The sequence below is a fragment of the Caretta caretta genome, chromosome 18 (genome assembly GCF_965140235.1).
Source record: "Caretta caretta isolate rCarCar2 chromosome 18, rCarCar1.hap1, whole genome shotgun sequence".
Taxonomy (NCBI): Eukaryota; Metazoa; Chordata; order Testudines; family Cheloniidae; genus Caretta; species Caretta caretta.
In genome coordinates this window covers 10,910,982-10,927,993 of record NC_134223.1, presented here as the reverse complement: position 1 = coordinate 10,927,993, position 17,012 = coordinate 10,910,982, and the positions used below count along the sequence as shown (strand labels likewise).

The 17,012-nt window shown below is 44.2% G+C and overlaps 1 protein-coding gene across 2 annotated transcripts in view; it reads right to left on the bottom strand.

Moving 5' to 3' along the window:
• The window catches only part of DHRS3 (dehydrogenase/reductase 3), a 41,440-nt gene that overhangs the window by 5,314 nt on the left and 19,114 nt on the right, over nt 1–17,012 (bottom strand). For both annotated transcript variants that reach the window (XM_048825361.2, XM_048825363.2), the window contains exons 2-3: nt 1,462–1,605; nt 139–258 (exon numbers count right to left, since the gene is read on the bottom strand). In XM_048825361.2, coding sequence (XP_048681318.1) covers nt 139–258; nt 1,462–1,605 — 264 coding nt within the window. The remainder of the gene's footprint in view (nt 1–138; nt 259–1,461; nt 1,606–17,012) is intronic.

Genomic DNA, 17,012 nt, shown 5'->3' with positions numbered 1-17,012 from the left:
TCCTGGCTCGTTTTCATGTCAGGCTGATCTTACCAAGCATCGTTTGGAAAAGTCTAGCAGCAGCCAAGTGTTTACTGGCTGTAATTTGTCACTCTCATTTCCAAGTCTGAATACGCTGGATACAGGAGCTTATCTTACCCAGAACTGTCCCAGGGTATTTATGTGTTGTGATTTGAGTAGAGCGTCGTCATCGCTGTCCATCAAGCTCTTACCATGAACGACAGCAGCATTGTTCACTAGGATGGTGATATCACCCACCTGCAAAAAGAAAAAGGGGGCAGCTGATTGGTTACAGTGGACATCTCTTTTCACAAATACAGCAGTCACTTTGGTCCTTTTACTGAAGTGTGAATCCATGGCCTCTTCTGAGTTCCTGCCACACGGGGCTTTGTAATCTTTCTGGTGACTACAACGTACCCCAGGTAGCTTAAAGTAGCTGAAGCACAGGTACTTAACATTTGCACAAATGACTTCTCCATGGTTCTTCTTTCCAGGCAGTTTCGTAGCATGTTGTTTGGCTACTAATGAAATTCTACACCATTTTGAAACAAAGACAAAGTGGTGTAAAACATTTGTCCCTACAAAGAGACACTCAAAAGGAGAAAGGCAGCTGGAAAGACGGCCAGGAGCATGAGAAGGACTAGTGATAGATCTATAGTTAAAAGAAGTTCCCCCCAAATCAACAGCCAGTTGCCTTTGTTGGGCTATTATTAGGATTCTCTTATATATTATTATAACTTGCATTTTATAATTCAGTTTCAGTCCTATAATATCACCTAGATCAGGGGTTCTCAAACTGGGGGCTGTGACCCCCTCAGGGGGTTGCGACGTTATTACATGGGGGGGTCACGAGCTGTCAGCCTCCAATCCAAACCCCTCTTCACTTCCAGCATTTATAATAGTGTTAAATGTAAAAAAGTTTTTTTTTAATTTATAAGGGGGGTCACACTTAGAGGCTTGCTGTGTGAAAGGGGTCACCAACACTAAAGTTTGAGAACCACTGACCTAGATATTTCAAGAGAAGAGAGGCTGGCTCCGTGGTGGGATATTTGCTCTTTCACAGCTCCTTCCACACTCAGCTTCTTGATACAGTGTCAGGATCCAGCGTAAGACCTACCAGGACTTATTCCCTGCTGTCTTTACACTTTGTGCAAGTATTTCCTCTGTACAAAATTGGTGTCAAATGGACACCTGGTGTGAGTGGATAGAGAATTCTGATTTGGTAGCACTTCATAACTTCTTTGCCCAGATATAAATGTCAAAGCAAGGTCAGAAGGCATTGGAGAATCAGGCCCTTTATTCCCTACTATCAAAGCAAGAAACGGACAGGGCCAGGCCTTTGCCAGATGCAGAATGTATAGCTGCCCTTCTTCCTAAGCCGCCAGAGAACATTTCCCACTTGCCATTGGTTAGGGGATTTTCTAAGCTCTGCCCATCACTGGATCCACCACACAGACCAACCTTTTCCCGGACAGCTTTGGCTTGCCGATAGACTTCCTCTCGGTTTCCCACATCGCAAATGAAGTAATGGCACTCTGTTCCCATCCTTCTAATCTCCTCTGTGGTTTCCTTAAGGCACTTCTCGGTTCGACCCCACAGGATGATCTGCAGCGAGAAACATTTGCTCAAGTAAAAATTGTTCCTGTTTTGAATCTACTGTAATTAAAATCTGTTTCTAACTTGAACAATTCGACATGGCTCATTTAATTGCATTTGCAGTGCCAGTCCTGTCACATTGTTTCATTTAGGGCTCCACTGATTTTTAAACAAAAATATTTATGTAACACATGGGTCTAGGGAACTACGGTGGTGGTGGTCATGCTGGTGGCCAGCGTTAAGTGACTCCATCGTGATGGTGACTGACGCACAATGTCCAGGTGAAGGCTTTTTATTTGCAAGCTGTGTAACAGTCGGCGCTGAAAATCGGAGCTCTGGGCCAAATGATTGGCCAGTGGCATAAGGTGATCATTAAATATGCCAGGCACATGGGCAATTAAAACAAACAAGCCATCAACACACACACAGTTTCTCTGATATAATCCTAATGTTGTCATGCAGACATGGGGTGGAACTCAGGGAAGTGGGTTAGGTTTAACCCTAAAAACATTGCCCCATATATACATACTGCATATTATTGCTGGTCATACATTGACAACTACATTTTGTTAGAGCTTCTGCTCCCTGGTAAGGTAAAATACAGTCTAGCTGACACATGGAAAGTAACAGTTTAGAATGCTGACAGTTTATAAGCTATTATTCCACGTCAATGGTTTTCAGACTGGGGTACGTACGTAAGCTCTCATCAGGAGCTACGCGAGAAAAATTCAGTAATGGCGGACAAAGCATTTTATTTTGTCAGACTTGGCAACCTAGTCATAGGTCTATTATGACGCTATCTCAGATGGGGGTATGCAGGAGACTACATCATTTGGAAAGACGTTCCCAGCCTAAAAAGTTTGGAAACCACTCTTCTAGGTGAATTCCCAATTCAAGAGAATGGAGGAGGAGGAGGAGAAGCCAATACTATACCAAAGAGGAGGAAATTAAGCAAGAAGCTCATTATAAAACAATGTGGTGGTTTTCAGTTAAACCCACAAGAGCAAGGAGACTCACCATTTAGTGAGTTCAACAGGCTTTTTGTCGAAGGAAGGCCACAGACTCAAGCCCTATGATTCCTAAACCAACTTTGTCTCAGACTTGCTGTCCTGGGGACATTGCAGCTCCTATGCCATATGCTCAATATAATGGGTCAGCATCTGCAATGGGGCTGTGAGAACTCTAAACACACATTGACAAGGACATTTTAAATCAGAAACCTCAATTGTTACCTTTATTTATTTTGCAATTAATACATGCAAGCTCTCATTCAGCATTTATTTAACAAGCTGACAGCAACATTCTAGTTCCCATGCCTATGTCTTCCGGGACCAATTGCAGCAGCCTGCGGGGTCCCCTGAAGTGCGGGGCCCAGAGCGGTCGCCCTGATTCACCCTACCCAAGGGATGGTTCTGTCCATATCACTGCGAGCCATCGGAAACGTGTCATTTTACAAAAGTGAAATTACAGGACAGCGTGTATCCCTACAGACTTTAATGGCACTGACCTCCCCATGAGCTGGTAGGCAAAGCAGGAAAAAGAAAAGAAAATCTGTAGGTTGCTTATGCTCACAAGGCAGTTTTCACCACACAGAAATCCCCACAGAAGAGAACATTCTTAATGCAAATTACTATTCAGGATTAAGGGATCAACACGGCGAACGCAACATGGCATAACCAGTATTAAACCATAGAAGAGAGAAGAAATTCTCAGAGCCAAATGCTCCTCCTAAGTGGGTTATTCTGCATAAGAGATTGGAAAATTGGGCTCATAACAGGAAAGGCTTTTAGCCTTAATGATGGTGTCATTTCTGAGCAATTTGCTAATGCTGGTAGAAAATCTTCTGAAATACAGATCTTACGTGACTCTGTGACTCAAGCTTTCAGCCACTGCACTCCCTTCGATGATTAGCGTGAACTGATTGGTATTTTTTTTTAACTGATTGTTGTTTTTTTTAAAAGGGTTAAAGAAGTAATACATTGCATCTTTAGGATTTTAGCTCTCTCTGACTTTTGGGTGACCAAGTGCTGAAAGACAAAAAGGTCCAGAGACTGAATTACATAACTGCCCGTAACGCAACCCCTAGAGTCAACTGGATGACAGCACAAGACGACAGAGCATTCAGCATTCCCTGCCCACAATAAAGCGCTTGAAGAAAGTTTCCTCGCTGGACAAGATGAGCCACTTCATTATCAGCACAGGGCCTGATTCTCATTTACACTGCTCCTGCAGTACAAAGGACACTTGAAGTACAGCCGAACATGGATAAAAATTGACTGTACCTGGGTTCCAGCCAACTTCCTTAATGGGTTAAATTTAAAACGAATGCTGTTCTTTAAACCCCTGTGATCTTTATGTATCTTTATTTAGACACACACCCAGAAATACATACAGATATAGAGATGTAAGGAGCTTCTGAAGGGACCACTGTGTCTTTGGAGGTTTGTTGACTGTGTTCCATTTGGCTTCACAATCAAACAAGGTGCCTGAACTGCCTTTGAACCAGCTCTGAATCTGCCTGTCCCTCTTTTTCACACCCATTTGTTCCAAAGGCGTAACAAGAAGATACAAAAATTCAAATCTCTCTAGTTAACCCTTTTTCAAAGCTGCTGTAAGAAACATACTACATACGGTCTTGCTGTGATATGCAATGATAAAGCTAAGTGGGCAGACACTCACATTTCACTGGGGTTGTATGAGGACAACACTCGGGAGGAAAGAAAAGAAGCAGAACTTCAGTACTATGCATGGGGGATAGGATGCAGAGAGCTTTTAGAGCAGGCGAGATTGAGCCAGAGCCGTTTTGCTGGAAACCTTGGCTCACAGAGGAGGTTGCGGGCAAGGAGAAATAGGTCTTCAACTTTAAAATGCTTCAAGAAAAGATTCACTACGGCCAAAAGTCTGAATAAATAAATGGCAGAATGTAGAATGCTCTCCTAGCCAACCCAACAGCCCCCCTGCTTAAAAGCCACCCTTTTAAAAGGTAGCCTTGACAAGCCAGTGCTTGCAGGTCTCTATGCTTCACCCTGTCCCAATGATCCCCACCACCCCCACCAAGCTTGCAAAACTGAAGTTAGCCTGTGTTCAGTGTCATCTTGTTTTCATAGCTTGGTTGGGAGCCACTTCCAATTTCTGCTCTGTAGACTCGAAGAGGAAGACAGAATGTGTGAAATTTCACAAGATTTTAATTTACTGTTGAAGATGTATTTTTAAAAGGGTGGAGGAGGAGGAACAGTGTGACCACAGAGGGAGTTATGAAATACAAAAGGGATAATATAAAATTCTCTGGGCCTCTCTCACTTATGTATAAAGAGGGAAACAAAATACAACACTGATGGCTGCTTATGAAGGCATCAGGCAAAAATCTATGGAATTATGCATTTACATTCATGGGGAGTTTAGCCTGTTGTTTGCAAGCGGACTACCAGGTTCATGCCCATCAATGCAACTGGTGAAAACGTAAATCAACAAGCTGAAGAGGCGGAGAGAGAGAGAGAGTGAGCCAGACGGGGGAACCAGACAAGGCAAGAAAATGACCTATCCTCCCCAGCTGTCTGGGCTATCACACGACCGATAGATAACAGGAAACAGACTTCTCTCTCCATTTCCACTCTGCTTGTCAGCATTGCCATCTGTATGAGTCAAACGGGGACAAACTTACATATAATGATGTCAGGAAATACATCGTGAAGAACTGTACGAGCAGGGGACGAGTGTGCCATCGCATTATGGTGCAAGCGTGGGACATGGTAACATTTTGTAAGCCAATAATGGCTATTTTGGGACCTTGACTAACCTGTGGGCTAGCCTTGCAAAATGACTCCATCAAAATGTGGGCTGTTTTGGGTGGGGTGCGGTACCCCGGCCACAGCTCCAGCTCCTCTTCCTTTAGTTTTCCCAGCCCATGGCACTGCCCAGACTCAGAGTGTGTTAGCCTTTGTGGAGGAGAAAAGTAATGGCTACAAGACCAACCTTCCTACTGCCATTTTTGCTGGTTTTAGTGATGGGCAAAACTCAAAATGCTTCACTTCTATGTCTAGTCAAAACGTCTTTGGTCTAGAAACCAGGCTGAATACTCTCACAAGACCAGGCTCCCATGTGAGGCTTTCGGTCTCTGTCTGACGTTTGGCCAGAAGGCTGAGTTGGCACATCCCTATTTGTCTTGCGTCTCTGCCTCTTTAGAGCTCAAATCCTGACAGGGTTTTGGACAGGGGCTGAGAAGGGACAGAAACCTTTTCCCGAGCCAAAGCACCAGTAGACTTTCAATCACTGTTGCAATCTGAGCCCTATAGTACTATCCATTGCTCCAGAACTCCATCACCACAGTGCGTTTTGGCCAGTAGATGCCTGTAGTCATTACTTCTTTTTCCTCCTCTCCTATGGTGTAATAGTTTCAGTCCCGTTTTTGACTTTTTCCTGGCGGCTTCTCCATTGTCCTTTCCCAACTAGTGTTTGCACCACCCTGCTCATAGGTGCCGGACTCTTCTGAATTCAAGCCGCCTTAACGCATTTGCAGCTTGACATTTTCTGTTGGCCACCCTGGTGAGGTTGCATCAGATCATACCACGACTAGCCACAGAGGGATTCAGAGCCACCGGTGGTCTTTGGTGCCCCAACTATCTTCCAAATAAGCCCTTTCCAGGGCTCTCACTGTCAGTGTCAGAACCCCTGCCTGTGTTTTGCAGATGTTGGCTCTTGCTGGTCTGTAGATGAGCAAACATGGTGCTCTGTGCACTGCTCTGTCACTCCTTCAGACGTGGCACTCTAAGCAACTGTCATCGTACCTTATGCTTAAAGTTAGCCTTAAGAGAGCTCAGTCAGCTTTATCTTATTGCAAAGAGCACATATGTAGCTTATTAACACCCTAATCTTGAAACGTGTCTGGATCTGGAGTTCAGGGAATGGCCCATTCTAAAGATAGGAGGCATTTGCAAAAGGCAGAGGGGGGATTTGGACTATGAATGCTCCAAAGTTCTGAGGTTTTTTGGATCTGGGATTCCAGTTTGGACACCAGTATTAAAATTTAAGCCTTTCGTCCCAAACTTCTTACAAAGTTCGCAGCTAAATGCTAGAAAGAGGAATCCTCACGGTGCTAGGAATTTCTGCTTTACAAAGAGAGATGCAGTGGTGAAGGAGACAGAGAGACACTGTTCCTTATTACATGGCATGTCAGGATGTTGCATAGCCATCCATTCATGGGTTTGGAGGGAAGGGAAGGAAAATTTAATCTCTGTCATGAAGAAGTTATTGGACAGATTGTTTCCCACCCTGGAAAGAATCCAGCCACCGTGTCTTCTCTCCCCACCCACTCCTGCCCCCCGCTCCCTACGGCACAAGACACGCTCTCCTTTCAAAAAGTTACTGACCAGAAAATTGTTGAGGGCAGCGGCCCAGTGAGGCGGTTAATCCCCGCTGCGGCAGGGCTGCTCACAGAGGCTTCCTGCCCTGTGGTTACCTCTGGGTGACCCCAGTGGTTGGCAGTCAGGTGGAATGTGAAAGCAATCGCTTAGGCTACCAGCTGGTGGTGGTGGAGGGATTCTTCCTGCTAGTGGACACAAGAAATATCGGGAGATTTATGATGGCACAGGAACTTTAAAAGTAGCTAATGACTGCGACCTCTCAGATCGCTGCAGATTTCCCCAGGATGGATTCTCACGTTTGGTTTGCAAAACAAGCCCTATCACTTTATCTTCCCCTCTCTGGCGAATCACCGAGCTCCTTAGCTGGCCTTAGGAGAATCATTCGAGCCAGAGCCGCAGGCTCAGCAGACAGTGTCGGACTCTTAGGAATCTTTAACTCTGAACTTTAGGGTGCTAACGAGACATGCCCCTGGGATGCAAGCAGGCTCTAGCTGCTGTTATCCTAAGGCAAGAATGTCCCATCGAGGGCTCTGCTGGCTATTTGCCAGGCGCTTAATGCCCCCCTCCCGCCCCATAGGCTTAAATCCTAACTTTCCCCCATCAAACAAGCCAATGGGAGTTATACTGTTGGCTTCCATAGCATGAGGGATTTGTATAAACTGGTGCAGATATCAGCTGCCCCTTTCTGAACACAGATAGGAGGCCCATGGAGGTCCCAGCATGACCTGCTCCAAGCAGGTTTTGATTGCATCTCTGTATCAAAGAGAAAGGCAGCTGGAGATTGCTGTTACACACTGCAGAACAATGTGAGCTATATTTGGTCCATCAGGAGTGGGGAGGACCCTTTGGCCAGTGATGTCATAAAGGTGTCCTATGGCTTATTCACAGCTTTCAGGTGTCCTCCAGGGAGAGGTCACATAGCCAAAAGCAGAGCAAGAACAGCACGAGATTTTACAGGAGTGAAGAAGAGGGCCTGAAAAAGGTGTATTTTAAAAAAGTAGTAGAGAGACAGCACAAGAAAGATAAATTTCTGCAGGTGAGATCTATAACCCCAGACCTTTAGATATCGATTACAGGGGTTTTTACAAAAAGAAAAGGAGGACTTGTGGCACCTTAGAGACTAACCAATTTATTTGAGCATAAGCTTTCGTGAGCTACAGCTCACTTCATCAGATGCAGGAGAGCACTGGAAAAACCATTTAATCTGCGGCCCAGAAGCATTGCTGGCATAAACTGGGACAACACCAGTGAACGGCCCCCCTTTTATTATGTCATCGGTGATGAATTTGGCCCTAATATTCCACAAATCTGACATATTGTGCTAACCATCAGAGGAGCTACCAGTTCACTAAATAAGGGCTGGAAAAGAGTCGATAGCTGGAATAGTTTTGAGAGAGAACGTCTCCCACTCCATGCTACTCACTCTATATTAGTAAGGGCATGTTTTAATGGATCACAGCAACTCAATTCTATGCACTGGTTAGCAGCCGCAGAGTTCCATCCCGAAAGTGGGTAGCATTTCAGAATGGATGAAGCAATCTTGTTTGTAGATCAGTTTGAAGACACTCTGGGATAAAGGTGTTTATATAAACATATCAGAGCCCTTCCCAGCTTGATCTCATTCCTGCTATCCTCACAAATCAAAAGAAACCACAGCATCTCCCAGCCACAGATTGCTAGAGATATTCCGGGTGAGTAGGATAACACTTTTTGGCCCCTCTCAACCTCCTTCCGCTGTCACAGAGAAACAAAAGTCGCTCTGTTTGAGCAGGCATTTGCCATCGCCCAGGCTATTACCCATGTTTAAACAGAGAGCCTTTGTGCTGCCAATCCTGAAAGCTGCTGAATGGTTTCTGGAAGGACAAAGTACAGATAATCCAGAGAAGTATTTCAGCCTCATCCCAGTCTATCTGCAGAGCCCTGGCACTCACACCTCAAAGAGGCACATTTCAGTATATTCTATATCCTGGGAGAGTTTTCGGCATTCTGGACTCAGGGTGCCGTAGGCCCCACAGCCTGAAAAACATGATTGTATTTTGGTTTTGATGTTGTATGGATTTTTCTCCCCCACCCCTTCCACTCCCTTGCCCTCTGGGTAAATGCGGACAAGTTAGTTCAGGAGTACTTCACAGGAGAGGCATGCTAAAGACCCGATTACAGGCAGAGTGGGAGGGGTGGCTGTGCAGAGTGAAAAGTCAACCTTTGCTTTAAAAAGAAAAAAAGAACCTTTTGATGCCCGGAGTAGATCAAAATACTCAACCCACCCCTTGGTGAAATCTGTATGAACTGTAAGCATAGCTGTTGGAACGAGGGGTGCTGGGGGTGCGGGAGTACCCCTGGTTTGAAGTGATTTCCATCATTTACAGGGTTTACAGTTTTGTTTAATGGCTCTCAGCACCCCCGCAAAGCAGGGCAATGGCAAAATTCTGCCAATTCCTATATTGGCAAGCAATCAGAAGTGCAGGGGGTGGGGTGGAAAGGGACAAATATAGATATGGGGGACCGAGAGGGGTAAGAGGGTAGCCCTCAATTAGCCATTTCACACATAGGCTTTTCTAGACTAGGCTTTAAAGGTCTGATATTGGATCACATTAACTAGCTCAACCTAACAATCACTTCAGTCAAGCCAGGGCAAAAATTGGGGATTGGTCCTGCTTTGAGCAGGGGGTGGGACTAGATGACCTCCTGAGGTCCCTTCCAACCCTGATATTCTATGATTCTATGAAGGGAAGTGGTATGTTAGAACATGCTACGTTGGTCATGTTAAAGCCTGGGGGAACGTAAGTATTGCTGAATTTAAATATCACAGAGGTCTGCTAGATTCTACTGGGAACACCTCTGTGAAGGGTAATGAGGATGTCCTGCCATTAAAGGGCCTGACTCCTCTCTCACATACACATATTTTGACACTGGGCTAACTCAACAGACATCAGTGGAGTTACTCTGGATTTACACTGGTCAGAGTGAGCAGAGTCAGGTCCAAAGTCTTGAGTTGAAGGCTAAATTGAGGAAGAAAAACAACCGTGAGAAACAGAAACAACGAGGAGTCCAGGGGAACCTTAAAGACTAACAAATGTTAGAGACAGAGTTATGGAAGAGAATATATATGAAATGAAACACGGGTTGGAGTTATATAAGGGTGCAATGCTTACGGCTGGGTCTTTCAAAGGAGACTAAGGTGTTAAACTCCTATTGAATTTCAACAGAATGTGGGTGCCCTAGCGCTTAGGTTCCTTTGGGATCCCAGCCCCTAATGCTTTATGACATACAAGGAGTAAATTGAGCCATACCTGCAAAGCTAAAATACAGATTTATTGTTTGAGGGGCATGGGGACAAACAAAGAGAATTAGCACAAATGTTTTACACAAAAGCGCTGAAGCTAGTCCACCATGCACCATTTCCCTGATGGCTACAGAGCAAGGCATTGTTACCATGTCAGGTGGGAACATTTACTGAACTATGAAGAATAAAGGTCAATTAAGCCTATGAAAGGCATCCATCTGACTGCCATAAAATGAGAGGCCTTCTGTACTCGCAAGGCCAGGAGGTGCTTTCATTTACAACGGAGTAAATGCAGAGTAACTACTGATGTGAGCACAGATATGCTGGATTTATAGTGGAGTAAAGGATCTGATCTCACTCCCACTGAGATTAATGGTCGTTTTGCCATTGACGTCAGTTCGAGCACAGCCGGGCCCTAAGTCAGATCAGAATCTAGTGTTCAGTTTTAGCTATTGAGCTCATGGACAGTTGAGTAGGAGAGCAGTCCCTGGTATCTTCAGAAAATGCTGAATTAATGTTGCTCCAGGACTCTGACTGTTACTCTAAGGCTCCTCCTCTCTGAAGTCCTTGCTTTTGCCCTTTCCCAGTTTCCTCTCCTTTCAGACAGGAAAGAAGAAAATGAAACAAAAACCTTCTGTTCCCTGCGCTCTCCATCTCCAAAGGCTGCAGCCAGGTGCACTCCTGCAGCACAGTTGCAATCCATCACTGAGCCCACCCAAAGTCATCTTCTTTCTTCCTCCATCACAAATGTTCCTCTCCTCCAGGTGGCGTATGAACATCAAACATATTTGAAATTTTCCTCCTCTCCGAAGCAGTCTTTCACATCTGGAGGCCAGGGGTCAGATCCTCAGCTGGAATAAACTGGCATTTCTCCATTGACTTCAGGGGAGCGCTGGTGATTTACACCACCTATGGACCTGACCCCAAAAGTTTAAATATAAAGGTTCTTTTAGACAGCAAACTCTGCATAGCAGGGACTGTCCTTAATGTCTGGCCTTGTAAACCAGCAAAACACACTGTCAGCACTTAACAGATAGCAAATAATGGGGTCCACATCCTATTGTAATAGGACCCCTTGTGCTACTCCACTGGCACAGAGGATGCAGAAAATCCCTGGTAACAGGCAGTGTGGCAAGGGAGAAAAGGCCAGAGCATATTTTGGGTTGGTAACCAGACCTTTGAGGCTGCTCTGTCTTATCAGCGGGCAGTGCCTCAAAAATGGCCTAAAGCATCCTCGAGTCCTGTGCTCAGTGCAGCCTGGCCAAACCGGAGAATCAGCCCCAGTAATTCTCAGTCATGTAAATTAAATAAACAAGGTTTGCTCAGCTTTGTTCCTCCAAGTGAATCTCTGGCTTTTCTATTGTAAATGTTGACTTCCCAAAACCCAAAGGATTGTGTTAAAAATCACTGGCGGGCATTGTTATGCTATTCATTTAAATGCGAACCAGATTCCCGGTCTCAAATGGACCCCTCTTTTCCCCACAAGGAAGGAAAGGGGATGGAGAGAAGCAACTGAAAACCAGGAGTAATATGCAGACACCTGCTCCCAGTAAAGCTGGATCAATGGAGGCCTTCCTCGGTATAGTGGAAAGAACACTTTGATTTTCTGTCTGCATACAGGAATTTAAGATCATTTCCCTCCACTTTGTGTGTACAGAGGGCATTGTTCACCTATCAGGAGTATGTGAGGACAGGTGGCCCCATGCTGATTTCTCTTCAGTGGTTTTGCCAGTCGCTTTTGTCTGTAACATAAACTGCAACTGCAGATTGCATGGGGATCTGTTGTATAGAATAGTTGAGGAAGAGGAAGGGTGGGTTGTTTGCGAGAAGAGGTCACGCAGGAGTCAGCCTTTACAATCCTATTAACATGGGGACAGGGTCAACTGGAGTGCACCGTGCCAACAAAAGCACCAAGTGGCCACAAGCTGTCACGGCTGCAAAGGTTCATGGAGGCATTTGTGGGGGGAAAGAAGTGATAGCTTTTTAACAGTCAGTTTCTGCCACACGATGTGCTAGAACTTGCCTCGGTTCTGGGACATTAAAGCACTCAAAGCAACATCCAGTCAGAAAATTCTCTGCCTGCAACTAGTCAAAAGCAAAGGGGAGGAGCACATTTGTGTGGATTCTTTTTAAAAATGTGTTAATTTTAAGTACTGCTTTGAAAACGTCTAGTGACAGAAACACAATGTGCCATCTCGGGAAAATATTTGTCCAATTTTTTTTTTAACTGTTAATATTTGCTTAACAAACCTGGCATGTCTAATATGCGTAATCAGAGATTTCACTCAATTTAATAAAATCACTTGAAGTGGCATGTCAAGGGTCGTGTAAAGATGTTCACTCTGTACATTTGTAACACCCTGGTAAATAGACATATCTGATGATTATATTACTGTCTAATGTTCCTTTCAACAAAAGCTCACTGTTGTAATGATTATTGTATTGACTCTGATGTTTTCATGGCAAAGATCTGTAAACCTGTTAAAACTTCCACCATAAATAGTTTTAAAAAAAATAATCAAACTACTACACTGCAGCCCTCTCCATCCACTCTGGAAGACAGGCCCCACTAGCCCACATAACCCACATTCATATAAAAATTTCCACAGAGAGCTCAGGAAATCGTGTGGAGATAAAACACGCAGGTGCAGAAAGCATTACTGTAGCAGACAGGGACCAGGGAAAAGCCAATGAACAAAAATCTAAAAAGAGTGTTAAAAGTTATTGGGTCTGGTTCGGGAAAATGATTTGATCCAACATCAACATATTGAACAGTGCCCTTTTGCACACTTGTTTTCTGAATTCAGCATTAATTATCATTATGATTGTGCACTGCTCATATCTCCCAGGATAATTGGATCCCACAGAACATAACATATCACAGGTTAAAACATGGGTGCAACAGGCTTATGCATTAATTGCAACAACAACAAAAAGTTACACTGACATTAAGGATTAAACCATTTATTTTTATAAAGCAAGAAAAGGCAGGGTTTAGGTTGCCCATTTAGTCTGTAATGGCGCCAACTGTTAGGGTGAAGGGAAATGTGAAATTCAAAGGTTAGTCATGACTGGTCACATAAGTCACATGATATTATTTCCGTCACCTGACTGGATGAGCATAACTCTTAAAATCAGGTTTCCGGTGTGACTGCTAATGGAAAAGGAATGAGCATTTGAACATGCAAGGTATAAAACTGGTGCAGAGAAAACAAACAATGTCTGTGGAAAGAATTTAAAAAGGGCGGGGGGGTACAAACAACCTGGAGTGATTTGTTTAGGAATTTGCTTGCACATTTGTGTAACATTTTTCCCTAGTATTCAGCCAACTCTGTTACTGATTTTGCGCTTGATCCTACAGAGGAGCTAAGTGCTCTCAACATCTACCGAAGTTACACTTGAGGGATGAGTTAAGGACACTTAGCCCTTCTCAGGAAATGCTCAGAACATCTCTCTAATTCAAGCTGTAATGCTTTCCACCCAAAATTTATGTTGACTGCAATATACAGAACAAAAGAGGATGTTCGGTTTAATTTACAATTTTCTTAATTTTAAATTAAAATGTTATTGACATTTTAACAGTGTTCTATTTATTTTTTTGTGGACAATATGGAGAAATCAGGGAAGAGTTTTATAATATGAACTGTACACCAGCCAGGTGATATAGTAAAAAAGGCAGATGAATTAACCCTCGGATACTAGGATGAGTCTAAAAACTTGGACAGCCGGTCTTGTGAATGCTGTTCTGTGACCTGGAGCTGGGATTTGCACAGCATTGTCGCCAGGTCCTGCCATGATGCATCCTTCTGGCTTCATTGCAATCCAGGGGATTTTGCATTTTATTGCACTGCCACAATGGGAGAACCCAAAGAATGGTGACAAAACAATAAACGGATAAGAGGCTCTGACCTATGAGGAGAGCCGAAAGGAAGTTATACAGCTGAGAAGAAAGACAAGGGGGGATATGATAACCATCTATAAATACATGAGAGGGAATGACAAGGAAAAAAAGGAGAACATTTCAGGTCTCAAAGGAGAGGAAAGTATAACTAGGAGCAATGGTCTGAAACAAAACAAAGAAAATTTTAGGAGGAACACATTTCTAACACTAAGATCAGTTATTCATTATTGTTTACTTGCCTTCCACTAGGGTCCACAATGTGTAGGCACTGTCCACACGCACAGGAAGAGAGTCCTTTCTCAAAGAGAATATTTACCCATGAGACTACTGAGGGAACACTGAGTTATTTTAAAGTAGACTTTTTGGGGGGAGGTAATCAAAGAGTAGGGCCAAATTATGCCCTGATTTACACCCTATGCAACCACATGGGACCAAACTCTCACTTACTCTAGATTTGTGCTGGTGTTACTCCAGATATAATGGGAGGCACTCCGATTTCACACTAGTGTAGTTGGGACCAGAATTTAGTCCATTGACTTTAGTGGGGTGTGTTGTAATAATTGTGATCTAGCAGGCCTATCGCAACTGTGAGATCAATTATTGAAAAGTGGGTGTAAATTCATAACAATATGCAATAAATGGTGATAGAAAGACTGGATTAGTTCAAACAAAATGGTCTACCAGTACTATCCAAGGACTCTTTTGAAATCATGACTGGCAAAGAACAAGAGATTGCAAGTGGAAATTAATGGACCAAAATGGATGTGTTGGAAAGTAGGCCTAATTTGTGGAAAAACTAATGAGCGATGCCCTATTTTGCCTATCACACCTTTCTGGGGTCCTTAATCCCCCCCCCCCCAATGGAGGGGGATCAGAACACTGGGGGATGGGCGGACTAGGAGGAGTGAGTTTTACTATCATGGCTGCCACCCCCACCATCTATTGGGACCCCAGGATCTACCATGACACTGCTAGGCCCCCATAGCTCTGATCTTGAGAAATGCCCTCACCAGACTAGGCCAGAGAGAGGGAACAGATGACATCACCACTTCCATCACCTTTGGCTAAATCCTGAATAGCACCTGGAATGTGCCAATGGGGTTCCAGCTCCCACTCCCTTCCTAACCTAGCCTCTTCCTTACCCACCTTATTCATTCTATTCCCTTTAGTTTAAGAAGAGTCTGGCTTAGCTGTCCAAGATTGCATCTTTTGCAACACTGCTGTGAACCCACCAGCTGTGAGGCAGCTAACAGCAATGCCCTAACTCTGGCACACATTTGCTAGTCACAGAGCAACTGATAAGACCAGGTGCTTTGCCCTTGTTTCCCCAGCAGTGAGGCTGCAGTAAAAGTCAACACCCAAGACAAAATCTGCATTTCCTAGCACTGCTGTTCCTTTCTCTCCCCTTTTGTGAGTTTGTTTTGTTCGGTCTTCAAGGAAGCAGAATCAAACTTTAGCCACAGCTCCAGACCACACAACTAACTTCTCTTTTTCCCAAAACGGGCAGTTATCATCACCATAAAGATTGTCAAACAGGCAGGTTTCCTTGCAAAAATCTCTCAACAGCTAAAGTGAAAGGGAATAAGGGATATTGTTAAAATAAAAACCTGCTTTAATACTTTACCTTTTAAATGCTTTAACTCTTTTTCTGTATCTTTAATAAAAGGTTCTTAATGGTAGTTGTGGCCTTGGGACTAAGCAGGCTGATCTCTCGGTATCTGAAACCCCAAACCATGTTCAACTGTTTAGTCTTGTACATGACAAAATCATGTTGATGCCTTTGATTCTCTGGGCTCACTTATTCCATTGCAATTAACACAATAGGTGAAAGAGGTAGAAGCCAGAAGGGCTGGTCTGCTCTTTCCCACAGCAAAGCCCACAGGAGGGGATTAAGAGGGAAGGAATAGTCCATAAGGAACCCCCGGTGAAATGAAGTTGTGATCTGTTTATTGGAAGCGGGGTGTGTGTGTGTGTGATTTACCCTCCCCCCATAACACCCTGTCAGAGAGCAGCTCCATAGAAGCCCCGCTGCCAGGATCTCCCACTGGCCATGATGGCGGTCAGGATACACCTTAAAAGTATGTGGGGGTAGTTCCTTCCTGTAGAAGTGTGGAAAGCCACACAGCCTTAGGTTGATTAAAGAAAAAAAAAAAAAAAGTTGGACCTAAAACTATCAGCATCCCTTGGAAGAGGTCACGTCCACAGACATGGTCAGAGTTTGCTCTCTGTTACACCCATTTAAATTAAGAGTGAATGAAGTTAGCATGACTTCGGATTTACACTGGAGAGAAACAAGATCAGAACAATTCATTTCTCTTCACCAGTTGAAGCAGTTGAGGCATTTGCAGAAAGATTTTCAGAGGCGCTATCTGTCCGCGACTGAGGGTGTGCGCAAGCACGAGGTGGGCATGTATTAAATTGCTGTTGAGTTGACGGGAGAGCGCTCAGCGGTTGATTTATCGCGTCTATACTAGACGTGATAAATCGACCCCCACTGGATCGATCGCTGCCCGCCGATCTGGTGGGTAGTGTAGACAAGCCCTGAGCAGCAGCTGTTCCCATTGACTTCAGTGGGAAATTCTGGATGCTCATCACCTTTGACAGTCAGACCATCAGGAGCCTAACTATGGATTTAGCAGCCTAAATTGGCCTAAATCTGTGAATTAAGAACACAAAATCTTATTTTAAACTTTGTTAACTGCACCTACTCTGATTTTAACCACTCGAAGATCTCAGGTTTCAGAGTAGCAGCCGTGTTAGTCTGTATCCGCAAAACGAAAAGGAGGACTTGTGGCACCTTAGCGACTAATCCAGAGTAAATCGGTTGTCTTCAGTGAAGTTACTGTGGATTTACACTGCATAGCTGGCATGG